Source organism: Passer montanus, unplaced genomic scaffold, assembly GCF_014805655.1.
Source record: "Passer montanus isolate IOZ18808 unplaced genomic scaffold, ASM1480565v1 scaffold46, whole genome shotgun sequence".
Taxonomy (NCBI): Eukaryota; Metazoa; Chordata; class Aves; order Passeriformes; family Passeridae; genus Passer; species Passer montanus.
The window spans coordinates 5698753-5724966 of NW_024369485.1; the positions used below are offsets into that span (position 1 = coordinate 5698753).

Below are 26214 nucleotides of genomic sequence, written 5' to 3' on the forward strand. Positions count from 1 at the left end.
TGTGCTTCAGAGGCTGAAAGCTTCAAGATGTAGTTTATTAAAACTGTGTTTATTAGTTCATGAAGCCCTTGAGCTCACCAAACATAAAGAGCAAGACAAGAAACCAGGTTTTCCAGTGTACCAGCCAATGTCAGAGTGGTGACTTTCTTCCAAAATTAGCACAGCACTCAGAAGTTTGCAAGTTACTTGCTTTGTGTGGCGATTTGCACCCTGAGTGTTTAGGCTGCTTTTGGCAATGAGGTTTAGCACTCAGCCAGGTGAGGATGCTCCTGCAGGCGACAGCTGACCTGGGTCATCTGCTCTGCACTGGGCTCTGCCAGCCTTCAGTCTGGCTGCACCCAAGTGGCAAAGAAACAACTCACACACAGTTACTGCAGAGAAGCTGCTTTCAGAGTGGTTTGCCCTCACCTCCTAGTTCAGAGAGTCACACGGTGGTTTGGGACCTTTAAAGGTCATGTAACCCAAGCAATAACCAAGGACATCTTTCACTAATTCAGTTTGCTCAGAGACCTGTCCAGCTTGACCTTGGAAGTTTCCAGGGATGGGCCATATACTGCCTGTCTGGGCAACCTGTTCCAGTGTTTCACCATTTGTGTTGAAAATGTGACTTCATTTTTTAAAAAATCATGATTTCATTACTGAGCCTTAGAGTGATAGAAGTAGCAAGTAATCACAGAAGGACAGCTGTAAGGTATTCAGGTAAGTCCTGGCTACAGCTAGGAACTTACCTTGCTGCTCCTTTAATCCACCGACTGAGAGTGTGAGGTTTTCCTGGATTCACAGAACCCTGCAAAAATGAGTGCATTAGGCACTTATTGTGTTCCTCTTCCTTACCATAATAGTGCAAGTGCCACAGGAGCTAAGGAATCATCCCCTGGGCTTGTTAGAGTCTAGCAAATGTCAGCACCATGTGTGGTTAAAAAAAATATCTTAACCATCCAGAGTTGGGTTCATCACCCATTGTTCTAATAGAGTTGTACTATTATTTCCTAACAGTACAAAAATACATTAAATATTCTCATGAAGTTAGAAGATGGTACTTATGTTTCTTGGTGTAAGCAAAGTTCATTAGTTAAGCTGAAGGCATAAAATAAATGATAAAACAAGGAGTTCTTTGTTGGATAATGTATAACGTCAATTTACTTGAAATAACTTAAAATAACACAAAGTCTGAAAAATGTCACCACCATGGAGAATGTCTGGGAATGTGAACTGGTGTAATGCCTGATCTTCACTACAAGGAAGTGGGAATTTTGGAAATACATTTTAATTTCCCCAGCTCTACAGAAACCATAGTGCCATCGGTATTTTTAAAGTATCCCCCCCAAGAACAAGATGCAGTGCCAGGTACAGTACAGACTAAAGGAAAGAGGAAGTAGAAGGAGCCTTTTGCAAAATGGAGCTGGGATCAATCCTGACATGATCATTGCCAGGGTGCTTCTGATAGTCTCAGAGCCTTTTTCTGTTGATTTGTGAGTTTCTAAGGTGTACCTCTGAGCTAAGGAAACTGAGATGCCTGATGGAGAGTTGTTACAAAGTCACCCCAAAGATCAGTGAAACCTGTTTGACCTCAAATAAGACAGCAGTTTATTTAAAAATGCCTCAAGCATGCTCAGATATGCAACACTAGCTGCAGGTATTGAAAGCAGCCTCCAGAAAGGTCTGTGGAGATTTTCAGACCACTAGCACGTGTCTCAGTTCACTGTGGTATTTTATGATAGTGAGTTGAATGCAGCGTGGCACATGTTTGAACCCAAAAGGTCCATCTCTGTCAAAGCATCCCATGCCAGCCTAACCCAAGGCAGCACTGGCGTCAACCATGGCTCATGTTTTGTCCAGTCTGAGTAGAGGTGAGCAGGCTGGACACTGACATCCTGCCTGCGCAGAGGAGATGCAGACTGGGGACTGATAGCACATCCACGCAGCTCAGCTCTTGCTATTCTGCCTGGAATTCTAGGAATATGCAGTGAATTCACTCCCAGTTCCCATTTATTCCTTATGCTTTAGGTGTCAGGAGGTGCTGGGACATGGATGCCTGTGAGCAGTAGGTATGACACCAGGCTCACTGACACCCTGCATGCAGATGCTGTGGAAGCCTTTGGGCATGTGTTGGTCACACACATCCACATTTGGGGAGGAGAAAGCCTTCCTCAATGCCCTGTCCTCTGCCCTGTGTCAGTCCTTCCCACCTTGGAGTGGGCAGATGTTCCTGCAGCAGTGCAGCCCACAGCTGGATGTCACTGGGAGCCTTACAGGGCTTCCACACTGCATGTTTGTAGTAAACCTTGTTGCACATCCTCCTCTCATGGTTTTAGATGTGAAAACAAAAGTCCTACATGAGTAAATGAACCAGGGCTATGTACTTACAGCATCTGCCTTTCCATTTCTGGACAAGATGTCCTATATAGCTGTGCTAAAAATGTATTCCATGCCCAGCTTCCTGAGCTTTGTCTTATTTAACAAGATGGCCACAGACATGCTGAAGTCAGGGATTCTAAGTAAGCCTAATTACTTGGTCACTGCCTTTTAGTTCCCGTTGTGCCTTCATGACAGGGCACTAAATTATACCTTTTTTTTGATACTCTGAACAGTCAGTGTGGAATTAAAAGTTTTTATTAACGTTTTTGGATTGTAAGAAAACCAGTATTTAATTACCATCACTATTAAATTTTTCAATCTGGTGAGAGCCAGATAACAGAGATCTAAGATCTGTGAATATTTCTGGTTTCTAATACAAGTATCTAGCTCCTCACCATACCATTTACTCCTGCAGTGATATGTCAGATGTCCCACCAAAGTGGGACAATCACAGACCTCAGAATGCAAGACCTGTCTGGAAAACAGTGCTAGAAGCATCTGTGCATTTTTACTGCACTGTCCCATGGCTTATTTTGGCTAAAATGAATAATAATAATAATTTTTTTTTTTTTTACTTTACAAGAAAAATCAAATACATATCTTGGCACTCTCCCAAGGCCAATAGTTCAAGGCCAATAGTGTGGTATTAGCTGGCTTACACCTGAAAGTCCCACAGCAATGAGTGTTTCATCTCATTCTTCAGTGTATTTTTCTTCCCACGGACAGTTCTTAGTATTTTTCAACCTACTAAGCTTGAATTTTTATTGCACCCATATCTCCTCTGTACATGCCATGTGCTCCCTTCAGAATGACTTTTTCCACTCCCCAGTGTTTCCCTACCTATTCTCTGCCCTGCAAAAGCAGTATTTTTGTGTTGATGTTTATTCAGTGTCCTCTTCACTCCTACCTCCCCTTCATCTCCATGGCTGTTCTTTTCCCAGCACTCTCAAACTGAAGCTCACCAACATGGTGCCCATAAATTTGGTGCTGAAGCTGCCCTGTGGTGGCAGGTGGAGCCTCCTGCTTTGGCATGGGCCATGCCCACCACACATACACGAAACGTGGTGTTGGCAAGTGAGGACACTGGACTGTGGGGTCTCCAAGGAGGGTTTGCTCAAGGGTCAGTGGGGGAGCCAGTTTGTATCTGGAAGAGATCAGCTCCCAGGAGAGCTCTGAGCCTGCAGGGTGACATCCAAGCCCTCATTGATCATGCAGCAGCTTCACCTGGGCCTCACGAGCTGAGATCACAGTCTCCTGGTCATCCTACAGCCGTGCCATTCTTGAGTTGGTCTGCAGGGTGTTCAAGGAGGGGAAGATGCACTTACTATTAAAAGCAGCCTTAGTTTGTATTAACCAGATTCCTCTCTAATCTGCTCCATCAAGTGCATCTACCTCCCTACCAGGCATGCCTGCCAGGAGACAATTTGGTTGGAGTTCTGCCTGGACTGATGGCCCTCCTGCATTTCCTCCTCCCAATAAAAATGTTTAACAAGCTTGGTTAGAATAACCTTTTTCTGTATGAAATGCTGCTGCCATTCATTGTAGTGCCCCTTCAGTCTCTGACCAAGTCCATTACTGGAAGGCAGTGTAAGATCTTTGAGCAATCACAGAAGGGAAAACAGGACTGTGCTGCTTGGCCATGTAATGTAGGGAGAGATGTGAGAGCCACAGACACATCCCAAGAGCAGCCTGTCCTCCCTAAGCAAGGAGCACAGCAGCAGGTTAAATCATCAGCCCCACGTGAAGGACACCTCTGGCTCAAGGATTGTCGTGGAGTGCACACTCCTTCCTCCAGTGGCCTGTCACAGAATAGAACTACTGGCTTATCTTCCTCTAGCAACAGAAAAGAAGAAAGATGTTACCATGTTATCCACTTGGAGAGAAGATTACCTTTTACCTATTATTTCATTTACATTTATTCTGCCTTCTAATCTCAAGTGTGTTTGCTGACCTGGACAAATCCCATTTAAGATTTTCCAGCCAGAAATGGATTACTATATCCAACAGCTTCAACACTTAGACTTCAGAGAGGAAAGGAGACTGCTTCTCTGTTTCCATGCTTCCTCTCCCCCTGTTCCTTTTCTCCAGCAGCCTTTTGAAATACCCAGTGTCCCCACTGTATCCCACACAAGCCTTGGACACACAGAAGCTCATGTTCACCCCCAGTAGCTTTGTCTACCTCCTCTCCAGCTTGCTGCACATTGACCAAAAAGCCCAGCCAGAACATGCTTTTGCAAAACTGGGCTCCCCCACCAGCTACCTTGCACTGGGACCATGTAAGGACTTCAAACAGAGACAGAAATTGGAGTCTCCTGAGAGTTTGCATGAGCGTACCAAGCCCTGAAAAAGGCACCACCACAGGAAGAGTGTGGGTTGCACGTGGGATGAAGTAAGGCTAAAGATTGAAGGTGGTCATCCACACTGAAGTATCAGGAATGATGACCTGAGGTTTCCAAAATCCGGTATCCATTAACAATGCCTGTCTCCAGGGTAACAAAACAAACAAAAAAAAAAAACAACCCTGCTTCATCACTACCTGTTTCTGGAGGGGTGTCCCTCATGTCTTTTTGCTTTATCTTCATCAGTAACAAGAGACTTTTCTGTGAACAGTTCCCTTCCTGAAAGAAACAGCAAAGGTTTTTCTGTTTCTCTGTCTCAGACTTACTTGATAACCCATTTATGAAATTAGAGCAAAAGACAAAAGCAGTAAAAAGACAAGAGATAGGAGATGTATTGAAAAATTGATGAGAATCAAACACGATTGCCTCTTAAGAAAGGAAGAAAAAGAATATCAGACTGTCTGCCTATTCAAAAAGGAAAAAAAAAATCACTATAAAAATACCCAAGAGGTTTCCCTCTCATTCTTTAACAAAAAGAAATGTGAAGTCAGTGATTCAGTCCCCTGAGAAGTCACTGTTTCTGCCATGAGGGAGCCCCAAATAATTTCCCTGTGAGATTTGGGAGCTTAGGAGTTTTTTTTAAAGCCAGAGTTTCATTCTCCTTCAAAACAGTGCTAGTCAGAGAAAAAAAAAAAAAAACACCCAGGAAGATGTGATAATTAAATATGGAAAATTTCTGGTGAGTGTCTTAAGTGGAAAAAATGTCACATATGCAAGTCTGATTTGGAAAGGGATGCGAGCCGGGTTGTTGGGATAGATAAGCCTTTCTGATGAATTACAGTGGCTTAGTGGCACTGCGAAGAAACTGAATACTCCTTGTTCTATTTTCTGGATGAATTAGTTTCTTGCCATCTGTTCCCAAGGATCAGTGACATTTTCCTAATACAGCCGTGGTTTTTTGACATATGCCTGTAGATACTCAGCGTAGCAGGAGCTCAACTTTAACCCATCACATGGGTTCTGTCTGTTTCCCTGCTGGGTGCTTCACCCCTGTAGGTCCCCCTGAGCACCTCCCAGCACGGGGTGGGATGAACTGAGCCAGACCACCCCATGGCCATGCTGGGACAGAAGCAGACAACACAAAACCACTCTTTTCATTCTAGTTTTACCAGCTGAAACTGCAATTAAGGAGATACCTCTCTTCTGGAGGTGTTCATCAGCTTTTGCTTAACTCCTGTCAAATTAAATCTCTGTTAAATATTTAATGGTATAAGGTAGTTTTGCAGGAGCCTCAGGGTTACAACACACCATGCAAGAGGTAAGCAAATCCCAAAATAAAGCTGCCAGATCTGGTTTAAGCCCATCCTTTTCTGTGTTCCTAAAAGGACAGAGTCATAATGCTGTAGGTTTGGGAAGAACATAGAAACCCCTTTGGTGTTATGTAGAGGCTGGTATCAGAGATGTAAGAGCACAGTAAAGGTTGTATCTCACTCCTCTCCGGCTTCTGCCTGCACGTCCCCTTGGGAGGAGGTTGCAGGGGCTGAAACCACAGGACTGTGTCCAGTCTGATTCCTTGTTGGAGCTGTGGGGGAATCAACCTTCCCTGAGCACATGAAAATGCAGATTTTGGAAAGGCTTTAACTTATATATCACTACAAATGGAGAATTTTTATGTGTCCCCTGACCCCTGGCCTCCCAGGAAACATGCCCTTCACACCCCGAAGGGCTAAGCCACCTGCCTCTTAGAGAACTGGTTGTGAGGCTTATTTTAACTCAAATAATGTATTTTCCCATCTTTTGTTCCCAAGCATTACTGACTGGCTCCGCAGAAATGTTGATTAAAAAACTGTATCTCATCAAGACAGACATCATCATGAGAAATTTCAGCCCAACTGGCTCATATTTAATAATGTGCATATGGCGTGCTAGCAGCATAAGGGACAAGCCAACTAATTAGATTAGAATTATTTTATTCAATAATTTATGATTAGTTTTACTAATATTTCTAATAATGCCACAGCTAACAAGAATTTTTAAGTGTCCTCAGAAAATCTGATTGAACTTGACGCAGGATGAGAGATTTGCTTAATTTCAAACTCCCAACCTCACACAGTTTGTTGCTAAATTACAGGACTGCTTGGAGATACACACACATCTGAAAATAAAAATGCAGGTGAATTTATGAGACAGATCTGGGTGACAAAGCAATCAGGTCTCAGAAAATCTTCTGGAAATGCATGGGTGACATTCCCACAAGCAAAAGCACAATATAAAAGAGAATCAACTATTGGATGTTATTAAGGGGGTCTCTGTGCTGTGGGTTTCTGCTGTACTTAGCTGCTGCACAGGCATGGGAAGCACCTCAGCTAAAACTTGCAGCAATTCAAAATTCTGAAATAATCTGACCTCTTAATTTCATATGTAACTGTGGAACTTTCTTGGTGACTCCATTAGGCTTCAGGAGAATGTAATTGTTCTTTACCAGTTTAGAGGTAGGCACATACTGGGGGATGAAGAAGTGATGAACTTTAAAAGTGCCTTTGAGAACTTGGAGAGAGGAGAACAAAACCAGGAAAGGTTTCCTCATTTTTCTTTCCCTAGCCTTGGAGGTTTAGAGAAACGTGACTTATTTATAAATAAGGGGAATGTATAAATAAAAAAAGAGTCTCCAAACCTGAGCCTAAAACTGATCTCAGTGTTGCTTTCCATTGACAGATAACAAATATGCTCCTGCAGTCACTCTCAATGGGTTCATCTTTATTCTTGGAGGAGCTTATGCACGAGCAACCACCATCTATGACCCAGAGAAAGGCAATATTAAAGCAGGTCCCAACATGAACCACTCCAGGCAGTTCTGCAGGTGAGAAAAAAACATTAAAATGGAATTACCGGTGCCTTAACATTTTCTGTTGATAAATAAGATACTACAAGTGAAGGGGAGAGGGGAAGGGAGGTGTGAACCATTTGGGGTTTTTCCTCATCTCTTTTCTGTATGTGCTCAGGCACACAGCATTTCCCAAAGTGTACATTCAGCACTCTGTTATGGTTCACGTGTCTCCTCACATTCAGGCACGATGGATCATGGGGTGGGATGTGAGTTGGGCTCCTCCAGTGATTACAGGAATGCTGTTCTCACTTTGCCATGTGCAACTAGAGGATGATAAATACCCTCTGTAGGAGAAACCACCATTATGTGGAATGTTTTTGCTAACCAGCTAAAAGATCCTTGAAAGAAAAAGAATTCTGAGTAAGCACTACACACGGGTATTAATTACTGTTATTTATTAGGTGCTTGTGATTGCTTTTTGGGCTCCCTTCCCTGATCGTGGTCACAAGTTGAACCAATTTCACCAATTGTGTGACAAAAATAAAACTTGGCAGCCATTGCAGGTACTGGCAGCACTTAAAGGCCTTTTAAATAGTTTTACATGGCTGCTACTGAAAGACAGGCTTGTTTTGCACAGCCAGCCCTTCACAGAGCAGATTCCCAGGCTGGGGAAGGGCTGGCTGCTGGTTTCCCTGGAAAAGCCACAGCTGGTCTCTAGACACTGCCACAGGCATCAGGTGAGGGTTTGTCACCCACATCTGGTGCAGCAGCACCCTGAGGCACTGAGCCAAGGCAGGGTGGAGGGGATGTGCCAGGCACTGTCCTGATCAAACACTGTCTGGGGTGGGAGGAAGAGCACCAGCTTCTTCCAAATATTCAGCCAACTGCACCTTGTTCCAGGGGTGTTCCTGGCCCCCATCCTGTTGTTGGAAATCACGTCCATGTTTTAACTTGGATTTAGCCTTTCACTTCAATGGACATGAGAAAATGCCTTTTAAGAAATCATGCTCAGTTTTTCTCTTTTTGCTGGTTTTTTTTTCTCATTTTCACCTTTCTCCCTTCCTTTTATTAATTTAAAGAGGCACTCTTTCCTGGCTGCTGGAGCAAATATTGCTGTATTGCTGTAAGCAATCTGTAAGCACCATCTCTGTCCCCAGCCAGCTCCATCCCAGTGGCTGCTGCCCTGTTCCCCTGCTCTAAGGGAACATCCTCCCAGTCCCTCCACTCTAGCAGGAGGCAAAGCAGGATGAGGCGTGCAGTGTTCAGGCAGCACATAATGGTATTTTTCTCCTGAAAACCAGAAATAACAGGCACAATACCACTCAGTATTAGAGCCCTAAGCTGTAAAATGAACCATGAGGGACTGGGACATTTGATACGTTCCTGCATCTTCCCATCCATCACAGAGAGGGATGAGCTGCTCTGTGAACATCTTGGGTTTGTAAAAAGTAACCAGAATCTGTTAAATATACAAGAGAAATTGCATGGCTGATTTCAGCTGTTGGCTGAGCACCTCACCTGAAAACTTGCCAGGGTTTCTACCATGAAGGGAGGCTTTGCTCTGCACTGTGCAGAACAGAACAACCAAGGAAAGTGAACCGGTGACCTAAATATTCCCTAGTGCTTAGGCACCATAATAATGGGCTTTGTTTAAGCAGAATTTGCCACCTGTACATAAAAAGTAACTTCAAACTTTTAAATGACATTTTTTTCTAATGCCTAAAGCAACAGTGGTCAGGAAACCTATGTTTATAGTGTAATGGTCACCAAAGAAATACATATATTTGGAAGCAAAAAAGGCACCATTTCAAAGATTCTTGAATGCACTGGCAAACAGTCAAGGAAAAATATTTCAGCCCAAAACCATGTAAAGCCTGTGACAAAACCTAAATAAATCAGTGTGTGTGGAAATAGGGAAGATAGGTGGTCAGCAGTAACAAATAGGTTTAAAACCTGCTGCTGCTACAGGAGGCTGAGGGAACCAGTGCTGAGGGCTATTGGGAGTAAAAAGGAAGGCACTTAAAAACTTTGGAGACTAAATTTGTAATTTGAATCGGTTATAAAACCACTGCTGATGAGACTGATGAGGTAGCAAAGTAAAATACAGACCAATTGGGTAGATGTTTCTCATCTGTATTTGAAAGGGAACAAGGAGGGTTGTTTCTGTGTTCTGCGAGGGACCAAAAGCAGTTACTGTTGGCAGCAAGGAAAGATGGGAACTCTGAAATTATATTATCAGATCCAGCAATCCAGCTGTCTCAGACACAGGTGTCTTTAGAGACTTCATTGAGAAGCTGATTGAACCACTAATGTTGATTTTTAATAACTTTTCAAGTCAAGGATGGATCAGGGCACTGCCAGAGTGTTTCTGTACTTTGAAAAGGTGAAAAGGAGAATTTCAGTGCAGCAATTAATTTTGCAAAGTACTAGCATCAAGGTAAGTGGTCTCACTTAGCCTCATGTTGGTCCTCTGCAAAATACCAGAGTGGTTAATTTGGGATTTCATCAACAAATAACTAGATGCTAATAAAATAATAAAGATCAATCAATGCACTTTTCTGGAAAATGAAGCTTGTTAAGCCACCCTGTTGTTATAGACTCATTTAGGTTTGAAAAGACCTCTAAGGTCCTCGAATCCAGCCATAAACCTGACACTGCCAAGTCCACCAGAGGTGTTGGGAAGCCTGATTCTTTGTTTTGGTTTGTAATACAACACGCCTGGCTGCTAAAGACAACTGTGATGCTGTAATATACTGCAATTTCTCCAAGGTATTTGGCCAGCATTGTATGGAATTAACAAGGCACATGGTAGAGAGATTAAATCTGCTTCACTGACCGATCTCAAAATGTAGTTGTTAATGAGAAGGTATCATTCAGCAAGGCCACTGGCAGCAAGCATTTCTTCTTCTCCAATGCTATTTAATACATCTATCAACAATCCAAGTAATAGAAAATCTCTCCTGATAAGGCTGCAGGGGGCTTAACACTTACTGGGTACAAAATATTACAGAAGGAGCTATTTTATCAGTTCCCTGAATATCTCAGTTGAACTGTCTGAAGCCAGCAGTGGTATTTTAAATACAAAGTGAGACACGGAGCAAGCACACTCATAGCAGCCCCGCTCCCTTAGAAAGCCAGGCTCTCAGAGGAGGACATAAATGAGATCAGTCAGAGCAACACAACATGAGCTCGCATCACAGTGCTCTGGATAAAAGGTCAGTGCGATATTGGGGATATAAAACATACCCCAACACCAAAATAAAAACAAGCTGAAGCTGGGTAGAGCGAGTGCTGCCGCATTCGGTGCTGGGAGACGAGTGTGGGTCCTGGGTCCTGCATCAACACGTGGAAATATCAATAAAAGTTCAAAGGGAAGCTGCCAAAATGACCCCAGATTGCAAATCAAACCTTTGACATGAAACTCAAGGAGTTTATCAAAGAAAGGCTGAGAGGTGACTTGATCACTGGGAGCAAATGGAGAAGGTTTCAGTCTCGCAGACAAAGGCGTAGCAGGTTACAGGGGCTGGAAAGTCAAGTTACACATCTCGTAAGTGAAGCACTTTTCCAACAGCAAGGATAATTAAACAGAGAAGCAGCAAGGGAGGGGGTGAACTCACCAACACTCGCTGTTTTTAAGAGAAGATTAGATACGTTTCCAGGAGAGATGCTGCCTGGGGAAATGTCCATGGCCTGCGTATACACAAGCTCAGATTAACTAAGCACAGAGGTCCCTTCTGACCTTAGCCTGTGAATCTATAAATTCCTCATTCCACTCATTAGCATGGATCACAAAAAGCATGGTTTAAAAGCAGCAACATAAACAACTTAAAAATTAACTGCATGCTATTGATCTCCTCTCACCAGGAATCACTCAATACTGAATTTGCTGGGAAAAATCTTGACCGCATCACTTTTATTTTTATCTGCTTTGTTTCTACATGTTAGTGATGAGGGAGCATGATAGCCTCGAGCAGAGGGAAAAGAAATGTGTGTGACATTCCCTGTCTGTGAAAAATTAAAGGTCCATTCAAATGGTTTTAATATCAAGTTAAATTACTTTTAATGAAAAATGAAAAATAAATGGTTTGGGTCTCCAGCTCACAATCAACAGAAGAGCAAATTGAGGATCATTTTCAGATTAAGCCTAGCCTGATGGAAGTCAATAAGAAATTCATGCTGATGTAGAATTAACCCTTTGAAAGATGGTGCTAAACAGGAAAAGAGCTATAATAGGCCTGAAGCATTTTAAAATTCACTGAGAGGTTGAACACCTTCCACACAACAGGTGAGGGAAATATTTGACATTTCCCAAACATCAGACAAGTGTGAGCTTTTTGCCACACACCCTTTCTCAGTTTGGCAGCCCCTGTTTATTTGCAGGATCTTGAGAAGGTGGACAGCAGCCAACAGGAATGAAAAGCCAGGATGAGATGATGACACCTTGCTCTGCCAGACACCTCCCTCCAAAAAGACTTGCAGATATCCCTCCCCTTCAGCATGGCAAGGCCTCCCTTTGCAGGTGGGAGTTCTCCCTTCCTGCAGCGCCCTTCAAGGGTTTATTTTTCCACAAGTGAAAAGAATACCAAATGCATTCCTGTGCATGATTAAAAATTCCATATTCTGCTTGCTTAGAATGCAGGCAGCGTTGCAAACAGGCTTGTGCTACAGAGAGCCTCCACGGGGCAACAGCAGCAGCATGGTGGTGCCAGCAATAATTCCAGAGAAGCTAATTTAGTACCAGCAATTCCCAACAGACACCAGAAAAGCATTTTCTTCCTCCTCCTCTGACTGCTAACCAGTAAGATTTATTAGATGGTTCTGCTGAATGGAAATCTTTAATAAAACTTTGACTCAGGCTGAGCAGCACAAAACCAGGGTCAGTGTGGGAATTATTTTACACATACACACACCCCCCACCCCCACCTCTTCTTTTCAAGTCAGGCCTTGTTTTTGAACAGCAAAGCATGATGCTTCCTGTAATGACCTGCCAGGCACTGCTGACCTACAGCACCAGCTACAGCCTCCCCAGGCTGGCTCCCTTCTGCCTTGCAAAGCTCATGGTGACTCCAGGCACTGGAAGGGATTGGAGCACAGCTTGTTTGGATGGATGTTCCCAGGTGCAACTATTATGGAACAGGTTTCCTCAATGGCCATGGACTTCCCAACCTACAGGCAGGAAGGTTGGTGTGTCCAGCTGGCAGCGTTTGCAGCTGGAGGTGTTTGTAGTCCAGAAGGGAAAATCAAAACCTTCCAGCCTGTCTGGAAGGAGGCATAGGTGTGGGCCTCTGCTCCACAGAGAGCAGTGAGAGCTGCTGTACCAGACTAACTTACCAGCAGTAATTTCTGTAGGAGCTGATGACATGAAGGATTGTGGTGGGCATTAAAGCATAACTGATATAGACAGAGCACTCAGGCCATTACTGCTGTGCTGTGGACTGTGGAGTAAAACACTGCTGGTTTTCAGCAACAAGTAGCCATGCCACGTGATGGTTTTGGATCATTAGCAAGGGTAAGTGCTTGTGGAGTAGGGGAGAATATAACTGGAGCTTGGCCAGAACACCCACACTAATAATCCTGCTCCAGGAAGGGGTATGATATCCTCCTAATTGACCATGACTAATCTGGACCCTCATTTATCCATCTCATTGTAAAGATGACACTTCTGGCAGCATGACACGGCCACCCGAGCTCGAGCCTTCTGCAGCACAACCTGGCTGCCAGCACCAGGGGCTGTCAGCACTGCCACCAAGCAGGGGACAGTGCCTTGGCTCCCTGACTGCTGCCACCCAGGGACACAGGGCCAGCAATGCCTTTTGCTCCAGTGCTGCACACCACTGTGCAGGTGTCCCAGAAAGGTCCCAGGTTTAACAGATTAAGGGGCACTTGCAGCTCTGCCTGGCACTGCCCAGAGCCACACGCCACAGGGGCTGGTACCCTGGAGGTTTCCTTCGTCCTAACACCAGCTCCATCCAGTTGGTGAGCATCCTAGAATTACAGAATGTCCTCAGTTGGAAGGGATGCACAAAGATCATCAAGTGAAGCTCCTGTCCCTGCACAAGACAACCCCAAAAATCCCATCAGCATCATGCAGTTCCACCTCCAGTAAAGCCCTCCTTATATCTTAGGTCAGGAAGGAAATTCATCCACTAATTAAGGAAGGGATCTTTTGGATCTTTTTTTTTCCTTCTATTAAGCAGATCCTTGTCGACCTAACTGCTAATACTCAATAATGTTCATGGAACTGCTTTGAATAAATGTGTGCTTCTGCATCCATAGCCAGAAATGAGGAGGGAGAGGAACATTGTTTGAGGCATCAGTAGATACTAAGCTTCAGGCAGTCAAAACAATACACTAATTCAGCCATTTCAAATCTTTTGCAACCCTGAGAGTTCAAAGACAGAATTTTTAACAATTATGTGTTAACATTTCCTGATGAGGCTGATGTGATATTTAGGACTGAGCAGGAAATTTTAAAGCAGTAATAAAACTAACATTTCTTGTAGTCCTACTGCTTCATGATATGTCCAGCATGTCATTGGGAGAGAAAAGTGCTGGAGCAAGAGCACCCAGGCATTCACCTCTCAAACATACAGAAAAAAAGACACTGGCATCCTCCACTTCCAAATCTTACTGCCCATCAGGAGACTTTAGTTTTCCTGCCGTACTCAGCTCTTGTCCGGCAGCACTTTTGGTTCCCACAGTTAAAAAAAAAATAAGAAAAAAAATAGGAGGGTTGTGAAGATGTTCAAAGGGCTCTCTAGCCTGCCTGATGAGGGAAGACTGAAAGTATTTTCTCCCTGGAAAGAGAGGGCTCAGAGGATCCTCACAGAGTATTCCAGCACTAAAAAAGCAGCCACAAGGAGGATGGAAGCTCTCTATTGACAGGGAGCCATGGGAGAAGACAATGGGGCAAGAGGTAAAAGCAGCACAAAGAGATGATGCAATAATTGTGATGCAAGAATTTCTTATAGTGAGATCAGTCATTCACTGGAACCCACCAACCCTGGGATGTGGTGGAGTCCCCATCAGCAAAGGTTTTCAGGATGTGATTGGACAGGATGCAAGATAATATCATCTGGTGCCCCTTTCCCACAATGGCTGGAGCAGATGATCTTTCAAGGTCCCTTCCTGCCTGGGCTGTTCTTGGATTTTTTGGTTCAGTGATTCAGTTTGTCCATCAAGTCCTTTAACAGGCAGCTGTCAGAGAGGGACCTTCTCTGCCATTTGATCAGCCTGGGCAAGGACTGAAAGGTGGATAGGCAGGGAAGAGATGTAAAGGGTGTTTAGATCACACAAGCACACCAGTCAGGTCCCCACCAGCCCTTGGCACACCTCAGCCTCATTGGGATTTTCCTGGGACTGTGATCCAGACCTTCATGGAGGTCAGCAGATGGATCAGCCGACCCATGGCAGTGTCAGGGGACAGTCACAGCATGATCCTCTGATACTGAGCATTGCTTGGGAAATGAAGGATGCCCAGGCACCTCGGGAGAATCAGTCACAGGGCAGGAGAAGCCTCTCTAGGGAACAGCAGTAATTACCTGCAGAGTAGAAAGCTGGATCATTCATTAGTCTGCACAGTAATAATTTGCTGAATAATTCTTTTGGAAGGAGTGGCTGAAGTGATCTGGATTTGGATGCCCATTACCTTCTCCCCAGGCATTCTGCTGGAGAGGTTCAGGTCTGGCTGCTCCACAGCCAGGGAAGTCAGTGCCCCAAAGCCATCAGGGTTTGTGTCCCTGCAGCAAGGCTCTCTGGCACAGAGCTTCCTTCCTTCCTTCCCAGGCTCTGACAGCCTGTAATCATTTTATCTCTCTGGATTAATGGCACCAAGCAATAAACTCGCATCCTAATTATTGTAATTATTTCTTTCTTTGTATGTCAGCCTTGGTAACGATGTTTTTACAGCTGATGGGATGGAGGGGAGGGGAGAAACGAAATATTGTCACAGTAAAGAAGAAAGAGCAATGAGCATACTCCTTTCCACTCGCTTTGCTTAAGGTTTTAGAACCCACTTGAGTTTTCTGTTCTCTCAGGTCCCAGAAATTAGCAGTGATTGTCCTAATACTACAAAGTAGCAGGGATTTAGGATAAAATTCCTAATTATCTTAAGGACCTACCTACCACTTTAGCCCCAGAGTTGAGTGAATGTCTCCAAAGTTCCCTGTTCATGAGGAGCCACTCATGAACTCAGCACTGTTTCTTCATGGCAGGAGCAGCTCACTGCTTTGCTTAACCTCAGGCATGGCTCACAAGCATCATGCCAGTCTTATCTGTGGGAATTGCATATGGAGGGAGCAGCAGTTGCTCTAATCACCATTTAAAATTCACACAGTTAAAGTTCCCTGTTCACGAGGACCCACTGTGTGCTCAGCACTGTTTCTTCATGGCAGGAGCAGCTCACTGCTTTGCTTAACCTCAGGCATGGCTCACAAGCATCATGCCAGTCTTATCTGTGGGAATTGCATATGGAGGGAGCAGCAGTTGCTCTAATCACCATTTAAAATTCACACAGTTTTCCAGAGGGTGGAATTCAGCATCCATTTCTTCCCCACTGTATTAGCACCATGATGGGAAGGTACAGGATTGAGCTGCTTGTCCCAGGCACTCGGCAGGAATTCTTTCCAGGGTTGTAGCCCAGGTTCCAGAGAACAAGGGCAGCATTTGCCCACTCGCTGTGACCCCAAATCCAGAGCATGGGCTGGGGAGGAGCCCAGACCCAGATCATTTTGAGGAAGTTTCCTTGGCTGCTCAGCTGCTCTGCGGTGGCAGCAGCTCTGGGTGAGAGTAGCTCCTACTAAACATGCCACAGGGAAGATTTCACTAGAAGGAATGTGGGTGGCTAAGATGTGACACAAGAATTTGGAAAGCACCCAGGTCCCTGTTTAGAGACCTAACGTGAGATGCCTGAGGGAACACCAGCACCTGAGGCCAGATTTCGGCTGTGCAGCACAGAGCCAGCAAGGAAGGGCTGGTGGCTGCTTGGCTCCTGTTCCTGTGGTCTCCTGTAGAGTCTTTCCATTCTTCCCATCTGGATCAAAAGCTTAATTCAGAGGAATTTCATCAGTTACTGAGCAGTGAGACCAGCCTTGTACCTCAGTGGTGACTGAGGGCTGAGATCCTCTCTGTATTGGTGTGAGATGCTGCCATCTACACCAGCGTGTCCACACCAGTAAATTAAAACTAAGCCATTCATGGACAGCAGACCTTGATCATCAGCACTGATGGAACCAGCCCATGTCCATGCTCCACACTAATACTTGTTTCAATTGCCCATTATTGATAGTTCTTCAGACAGATCTTTTTTGGGGATCTTTTGGAGTTTGTTTCATTTTCCCACTTGATCCAACAAAGCTGATAACCCATTTAATTTTTATTTCCTTTTTTGCATCAAGCATTGTGTAGGAGTACTGTTTTAATTAGTAATCAGCATTTCATTAGAGAATCAAGGCAGCAGAGTTGCTTTGCACCTCAGTCCATCTCTGACATTAGACCTTCTTCCACATCCCAAAGCATATCCCAGACAAATAAGCTTCCATCTTCTTCATAATCCAGAAAAAAAAAAAAGTTAAATAAAACCAGCAATCACTACCCGAGATCCTCATCTCTCCACTCTCATTCTGCTCATTTCAATGGTCCCTCCACCACATCAGGAGCCTGGGGTGGGGCAATCCTTCCCTCTCCTCAGGCCAGATTTTGCAAGCAGAAATTCCCAGCCTGTGTAAAAAGTAACTTGTTCCTATCCAGAGATGGGCTTTCCACCCCTCAGCAAATATCCTAAGTGCAGAACTGTTGTTTAATTAGCACATTTCTCTGATTTACTGGGTCAGCTGGTCCTGCCACCTCTGCCTCCTCCTGGGCATAGGGACTGAGCCATGGCAGGAGTTCCTGCCAGGCAGTGCCTCTCTGCCACCAGCTCTGGCTCCTTTGGAGGTGAGCTCCTTCTCTTTCAAAGCCATCTTTCAGGATGTCACTTGCTTTACTCAAGTCCTTATTCTTCCCTGTTTCTCCCTGACGTTTGAAAAATAATTACCCGTGGTTCAGTAAGTTCATTAGCAAATTCCCTCAGGAGCCTGGGCTATGCATCATCCAGCCCTGCTGATTTGTGGATAGGCTCTAATCAAATGTTTCAAGTCTCCCTCTCCTTCCTCCTCCTTTCAGATTAACAGTTATTTTGACAAGATTCTCATTATTTCCTATTTCCTGGCGGTACCAAGGGACTAGGCTTATTTGAGTCCTCACTGTTGTCATTGTGAGTTTATTTTTAACCTCAGGCTCTGCTTCTCCACAAGGACATCAGAGTCTTGTGTTCTTCAGAAGCACGTGGCATTGTCAGTGCCATTTTAGTCTCAGTTCATCCTGTGTCTTCCAGCACTCTGGCTTTTGCCTTTATCACTTTTTATCTTTCCTCTTCCCAGTACTTCAAAATTAGCCAGACAAAATTACTTTGCTTTTACCAAGCCTAGAAGACCACTAAACTTTTCCATCTTGTTAGATCTAGGCTGCCTTCTTGGTTGCAATTAGTTTCTCATCTTCCCTCTTGTTCTCCCTGCTGTCCTTTGCCAGGTACATACTCTCCGAGTCTCCCTTTTCCTTCCCAATGCAATCATTCATCAGCTGCTCTCCAAATGGACCCAGCTGCCAGAAAAGCCACTGCCAATCCCATCCAGGTTAACAACATCTTTAAATCAACTTGGAAGGTAAATTTGGGCTTCCTGGCAGATGAAAAGCAGACAGCCCCAATTTTGGGTTGCCCCACGCAGCGCGAAGGCAGCACGGAGCACATGGCAACCCTGCATTGGCTTTCCCACCCATGCCTCTGCCATTTCCAATTGCACACGTGGGAGCCCAGCCCCATCTTCATCAGCCCAAGGCAGTGTCCTGCTGTGTGCACCACTGCTCAAGAGGCCAAGGCATAAAGGAGAAGGAAGACATGAGAGCAAGGGACAATTTTTCTATCAAATACCTTCCACACCTGTGCACCTTCCCTCTTACCAGGAGCCTGTGGACCATGGGATTAGCCCAGCCCCATTATTCTTGATTTACATGAGGTATCTGAAGGCCAACACTTTCACTTTAGGAAAGCAGTAAGGTCTTTTGTCTTCTTTAGACGCCAACAAAGAGCTCCCCTCAGCCACACAGCCCCAGATCCGCGTGCCCCAGATCCACTTTCCCATGGACAGCTCTGGGGTCAGCAGGATCTCCAGGACCCCGTGCCAGGACACAACAATGGAAGGGGCTGAAGCAACAGAACATACTTGAAGATTTTTATCCCTCATTTCGTACCCCCATGTTTAATTTATTAACAATTAAAGAAGTAACTTGAAGCAAGAGCTTATTCCAGCTGAGGTGGTGGGAACCCCAAATTGTTTGGATTAGTTTTGCATATGCAAAGTATTACAGGGACACACCACCCTGCTGCTTTTGCTGCAGATCCCATGTGTGGGCTGGAGAAGGATCTTACTTGGACTTTTATCTGTTGTTTACGTTAGAGACAACAGTTACCGACCTGGCAGAAACACAAAAAGGATTAATTTTGGGGAGAGAGAAAGGGAGAGAGAAGAGAAATGCCCACACAGCTTTATACAGATAAGAACAAAAGGTGTATTCATTGTTTGTCCATTGTTATAAAAGACTGGGTTTGTTTTAAGCCTAAAAAGAAAATTGCTCAGTAAGACAACTAACTCTTAACTTTTTCTTTTTTTGAAAAACACAGTGCTGTGGTTCTGGATGGAAAAATCTATGCTACTGGTGGGATTGTCAGCAGCGAAGGACCTGCCCTGGGAAACATGGAAGCCTACGACCCTAAAACAAACACGTGGACACTTCTACCAAATATGCCCTGCCCCGTTTTCCGACACGGCTGCGTAGCAATCAAGAAGTACATTCAGAGTGGCTGATGTTCCCAGGAGTCGGATGGAGAACTGTTTGTACCTGCTGAAAGCAGGCAAGAAGAATAGTTACTTAAGGAACAAAAGCAGCAAAGCCAGCCAGTGAACATACTGCTCTAAGGTCTTGAATAGTGTCTACATTGAATGTAGAAAAATCATCCTCACCTTTTGGTGAACAAGGAGCAGAGAGCTCCGTGCTATGTAAGATATTGTAACTTAATAATGCAAGGGTGTCACTAGATGTTATAGTGGCACTTGTTCTGGACATCGGCTTTTGGTCAACCCAGGTGCAATAGAATTTCTCATATTTTTTAAGCTGGGGAAGAGAGGAAAAAATAATCTGCATTTTACTTTAGAGCTCAAGCTTGATTCTTGAAATAACCATGCAGATTAGTTTTACTATTACACTTCAGGCATCAGTCTATTTGAAAGGTCAAAGTGTCCTTACCACTTTGATTCCTCATTTGGTTCTAATACACGCTTTTCAATACCAATGACTGAGAGAAATTTTGTGTGACAGATGGCTTATGTTGATGTCAGTCTTCCATCAGATCAAACAAATATTTCAGTTCTCTAGAGAAGAGCCCAAAAGCAGGGTGAGGTGGGGACTAGGGAGAAGAAGAATAGCCATTGGTAATAAATTCCATGTAACATGAAGAAAACAAAAGGTCTGTTGGGCTGGATGAGTTTCTGCTCCTGGTGATTCTCATGTGGGCACATCTGGCTGTGCCCACAGTGGGGGGTGGGGGATTCTAAACCTTTTCCTCTGGGTTTCTGCTGATGCACTTGGCAGTGCCGAATTCCCTCAGTGCAAAATGGAAACTGTTTGGATTCCAGAGGCATTCTCCTGGTAAACCCACTCTCTTCACTTCTGGCTGGAATCACAGTAAAATGCACAGCATAGTGTGGGTTTGCCACGTGTTCATCAAACACAGAAGATGCCTCCTGTGGCTGCACACTTGGTTTTGGCTCTCAACCAAAATTCCGTACGTCAGGATACACGCCACTATCTTTTATGTAAAGGCTGAGAAGTTTTTTATTTTACTTTATTTTTCAAGTTCCTTCCCTAGGTGTGGAAGCCTTATACTTCTTATTTACAGATTCTAAACACATGAGTTTAAAGCCCATGGTAGAAAAATGCATAGACTTAAGCCCAGTGTAAGAGACTTCAAATTATTACTATGTAGAGTTGTACGTATATGCACAGCACAGGGGTTATATTTTTATATATATTAAAATATTGTCTATCCAGAGAGCATTGTGATGTGGAAATTCTTTATAAATTTATACATAAAAGGAACAAATGGGAGATGGACTGGGTAACATAGAGGGGGCAGGGAAAAGAATCTTAAAATTCAGCAGTAGAAAGTAACCCCAAGCTAAGGATTGTCTGGTTTCCTTCCAAGTAGGGGGAAAAAAGTTGCCATACTTGCCTTTGCAGACTCAAATCCCAAATGCCATACCAGTAATTCAAGAAGGAGAGTCCTGTACAGGGTGTGGGTGAGATCTTGCATTCAATATCTAGTTGAATTTCATACCAAATACAGTAGCCTTTTTATATGAAGGGAGGTCTGCCTACAGCTTTGGGGAAATCAATGCAGATGTTTAGCTATTCATCTTATTTTATTAATAACCATTTATAAAATAAAATTTAAAAAAAACAACAAAGACATTTGTATCTTGCAGTATTTAAAGAAAATGTGCTCGAGTCAGCTGAGTCAAGCTATAAAGTGACTCAAGCCTCTCATTTTGACAGTGAGGTTCCAGCCTTTGTTATGCAGTTGTTTTATTTATTCTTTAAAGAAAAGAAAAATAATAAGCACAACAAAATTATATACTAGTATGTCATTTAAAGTATTTATGTCAAACAGGGTGCAAGTGTGAACCTAAAGATTGGAGCACAAGTTTCTAACTGCCTGGGGCAGGACTAATTTTAGTGTTGGTGTGTGTCTACCTCCAAAGGAGGTGCTACCTGTCAACAAGACTGAAACACATTCGACATTTTCAATTTAGCTTATTTCTTCATTTCTCACACTGGAACAAAACTGGCTATTTCTGTGAATAATATTAAAAACAGGGTTATCTGTAATGGTATTGTATATAGTTTATGTTTACTGTTAAGTTCTTGTTATATTATAATAAATATATTTATAGATCTAGATTCAGCATCCAGATTGGATTAATTTTGTCATGATTGATCGAGGAAAAACACTGCACAAATGGGGACTTCATGTTTCAACCCAGCCAGGGATGAAAATGTATTCATTCCATCTAGTTTCTCTTGCAAATCCAAAAATTTATTGCTAATACTACTTAAACACTCAGAAGCTTCCAAAGTGCTTTCATTCTCATTTCAGAAAAAATCTTAGAAGTAATTTTAGATTTTATTCAGAAGGACTGTTTTTTGTTCATCTATTTTCCCAATTGTACTATTAAGTAAAGAACAGAAGGGCTCAAGATAGTATAGGAAACAATCTTGAAAAAAAAACCTGGTAAACAGCTTTTTTACTTTATTTTTTTAATGAATGCAAAAATTTGTGCTGCAATGTCTAAAAGATGAAAGCTACATTTGCCCTATGGTCAAAATTCCTTTGTATCCAGTGTGGGAGCTGTGTACCTCACTGGATACATCGTTCAGAGAGCAATTCCATGCAACCGTTCATGGCTTCTTTGATGTTTCATTAGGGTGTCATCTGGTAGTTGTAAAACTGGATCTGGAACAAAGATGAGCCAAATATAACTAGTCTCAAATACCACCACAGTGGAACATTTCAGCCGGATCTGAGGAGGTAATTTCTGTTCCGCACATTAACAGAAAGAGCCTAACATTTATTGAAATTGTCTCCAGTTCTTACAGAGTATTTAAGAGCGTGAACTACAGTGTTTAAACATTTTAGTTTAGGCTTAGTGGCTGAGGTTGAACAGCCTGTGAAGATTACTAAAAGCCTTGCAATTCAATATTACAAAACCATGCTGCAATAATCCAGACCAAGTGGGGTGAGTTGCCAACCTTTCATCAAGGCTCTGCATGGATCTCTTACTCAGCACTAGTCAATAATACTTGGTAGGATGAACAAGACACAGACTATTTACTTTACTTGTATGTGGAAATTATTTTAGTACCCTTCTGGGAAGTTGGCTGAGTGCTTATGCCAAATGAATCATATGCACATATCTGCTCAGAGATTTTTCTTCTTAAAAGCTTTAAGAAATTCAGGGGGACAGGCTGGCTCAAGAGCCTCTTTTGCTCGCTGGTGTGACTCTTTCCTGGCTCACCTGGGAAGGAGAGTGATCTCCAAACGGGGCTGCTCACTGCGTTCAGGTAAGCACCCACCCCTGACAATTTACACAAGTCATCCCCCTTTCTGCTGTTGTTTCATCTAGCAGCAAACACACTGTACTAATAAAACCTCAGCAACCCCATCTTCTAATTAACTGCAGGTAGGTGTTAAGGCTGAGCTTAGCACAGTGCAACTGCAGCAGCTAATTAACAGCGCTGGGTACACTCCAGCTTGCCCTTGGAGGGGTCCAGACAAACCAACAAACAGCCAAACCCATGTTCTGCAGCTGCAGGGATCAGCCAGGAGAGCAGCTGCTCCTGCCCAGCTCCACCAGCACAAATCTGTTCAACCAGCAGAGATGGAACAGGCACAAGTGGCCTCAGGTACTCGACCACCCTCCTGGCTTCTCGTGAAGAATTTGTCTGGGAAAAAGGGAACAGATCCCAAAGCTTTTCTCTGCTGTTTCCAATGCAAGGGCATGGTCTCAGAACCACGCTGCTGCTCTGTCCCCGCTGAAAAAAGGTGATGTGGTGTAATGTAATATCAAATAAAACTGCACACAGCATATGCAGCGAGGACTTGGCAGGCTGCAACCTGTGCCAGGTCTGTAAGACACTGACTCTATATCTACTCAGACATTTCTAACTTGTCATGCTAATACAAGCCTTTTAAATTGGATGAGACCCTTAAGCTCACCCCTAAATATCTTCTTTCCCATTTTAAGTCAGCTCAAAAACAGAAGCTTGCTTTCAGCTGAGGTAGAGATGCCTGCACGTACAGGAAGGCAGCACTAAGTTCCCATCATCAGCGAGTGTTCTGGGTTGATAACTTCAGACTGCAGAAAAGGCCAGGAAGAAAATGGTCTGGAGGGAAGCAGATGGATGCATCCCGGGCACGGTGTTCCCATCACTCATTACATTGAGCTGGACAGCAATACCAGAACAGAAACACCGTTTTTCCTCCAAAAAGCCAAGCTGTTTGAGGCATGATTAAACACTCACTGAGGTTAGAATTCAGAGAGCAAGAGCTGACATTGTGGGCTCCTCAGCCAAGCTCTGGAAGCCTGGTAACAAAAAACAGTGTGGCAGACTACAGTGAAAATCAGCTCTCCCTTTGCTGGTCACCAGTGTTTTTTCTTTTGATACCACACACTACTTTCAGGAAGTCCTGTTTAGCGAGCAGATTTCTTACAGAGTAATAAATTCCAATTTCCTTTATCTAAACAAATTCTACTTCAGTCAGTAGCAGCTTTACACACAGAATTAAGTGTTTTGGCTCAGTTACTACCTGGGAGAAGGAAGTTCCAGTGGTGCCATCAAACCATATCTGCCTCTGCATTTTTCATTAGTGGTGGGCTGTACAATGAAGATTTGAAAGGCTTCCTGCTTTTAATTTCATAATCTGCTGGTTTTGAGCAGTTCTTTATCCTTTGGAGTTCATACATACCCCAGATCTTACACAGCAAGATTCCTACTGGCAAAGTGCAATACCAAACCTTTGCTGTTGTCCAGTATCAGTGATCTTTTCCTACATTTTTGTGGCTAAAGAGCGGACACCTACCTAAGGTCACCTGTGACATTCCTACAGAAGCATCAGCTTCTCACCTCATTAAAAACAATACATGTTAATAAAAAATAGGTCTTACAGATAAAAATGAGCCAATGCCTCTCCACATCTTGGGAATTTCAGCAGTCCCTAATTTCTAATGCACTGTCCCTGTGCTGGTGGACAGCATCCAAATAAGGATCAGGGAATTGAACAGGGAAGGGGACACACCAAATACTCCAAGAGTATCCTAAGCCTGATGCTCCACCAGAATCACTGTCCTTCTACCACAGAAACAATAATCAGCTCTCACACAGCAAGCCTAAACTGCCAAACCCACTGGAATTTTGGCAGCTGTTTCCATTAAAAGAGATCATCCTTTAGTAAGTTACATATTTTCGTGCCCAGTGAATGCAGTGCTCCCTTACTTGTTACATCAATTTCAATTTTACCTATTTCAATTTAAGCCCAGCTTTTCTGCAAGTTCCCTGTTTATGTATTGGAACATTTCAGCCTGAGGAAGCTGAGGCTGTTGAGCCTGGAGAAGGTTACAAGGATACCTCATAGCAGCATTCCAGTAACTGAAGGGGGAATCCAGAGAGGCACTCTTTGACAGAAACTGTTGAAAGAAGGGAGATTTAGATTAGATACTGGGAAGAAATTCTTTCCTGTGAGGGTGGTGAGACAGTGGCACAGGATGCCGTGGGATGTTGTGGATGCCCCAATTCTGGCAGTGTTCAAAGGCAGGTTTGATAAGGCCTTGAGCAACCTGGTGCACTGGGAGGTGTCCCTGCCCGTGGCAGGGGACTGGGACTAGATGATCTTTAAGGTCCCTTTCAACCCCAAACATTCTCTGATTCTATCATAAAAAAGCCATGCATAGCCTTTCTGGGGAAAATTGAAGAGTGGGAATGAAAGAGTGGGAATGTGGCAGCTTGGGAATGGTTCATATTTCTGTTTACTGCTTGGCAAGAGGTGTCCCCTACGGAGATCAATACGTCCAGGCTGCTTACTACCTGGAGAGAATGAGACTTTCCCAACTGGATAAGGGGTTTTTAATTCCAGAGGTAACCTAACATAACCATCTCCAGAAAGCCCAGAAGTCTCTGCCCTGCTGACATTCATTTTTAATAACATGGGGGTATTTCAGAGAGTGCCAATAATGTGACAGTTATCAAAGGGCAAGTGAAATGACTGGGTAATTACAGGGCATTCACCTGACATCAAGCCCAAGTAAAAATGGAAAGATGATATCTAACTAAAGTGATCGTGAATCAAATGGATAAGAAGAAATACAATGATTTTCTAGAAAATTGGCTGTATCACACAAAGCTGATCTCGTTCTCTGACAGGATTACACATTTGATTGATAAGGTAATAGATTTTCAACAGCATGTGACAAAACACTTCAACTTCCTCATGGTACAGTATTCAGACAGCAAATATTAAATGGGCTAAGAAAAGGCAGATTAATTGAGGAATATCCAATCTGCTCAGGTAATTCTCAATTTGGTTCTATCAGAGTGTTTCTAATGGGGGAATCCTCTTCTCCCGAAGTTCTTGAAGGAAAATGTTGACATAAATCACAAGTCACAGACCTGTGGAAAAGGAGATGAGCCGAGGGGAAGATAATGAGGCCTGAACAAGTCATACATATGGTGCTGGCTCCTCTGGCTGCCTGGGACCCATAAAACTTCTTTTCATAAAGCTAAGCAGGACCTCAGAGAGGTGGGAATGGAGAACACTGACATTCAGGATGGAGAACTGCATCATGAAAAGCTGCAAGTCTGAGAAGAGTCAAACAAGTGTACCCAGCCCAATTTCATGGTATAAAAGGCCTAAATTGATCTTTAGATGTGCAAAAAGGGGGACAGGGAATAGGAATCAGTGATTTTTCCCTCTATAAATGGCACTGGTGGGACCTATGGTGGAATATCACATCAATTTCCTCTGTGAACAAATGTTTTAGAAGA

The 26214-nt window shown here is 43.7% G+C and overlaps 1 protein-coding gene across 1 annotated transcript in view; it reads left to right on the top strand.

Annotated features, from left to right (window-relative positions):
• KLHL29 (kelch like family member 29) overlaps positions 1-21576 on the top strand; it is a 324971-nt gene extending 303395 nt beyond the window's left edge. The window contains exons 12-13 of the mRNA XM_039721629.1: positions 7413-7557; positions 19241-21576. Of these exons, the coding sequence (XP_039577563.1) occupies positions 7413-7557; positions 19241-19424 (329 nt within the window). The 3' untranslated portion in view covers positions 19425-21576. The remainder of the gene's footprint in view (positions 1-7412; positions 7558-19240) is intronic.
• The last annotated feature ends 4638 nt before the right edge of the window (positions 21577-26214 follow it).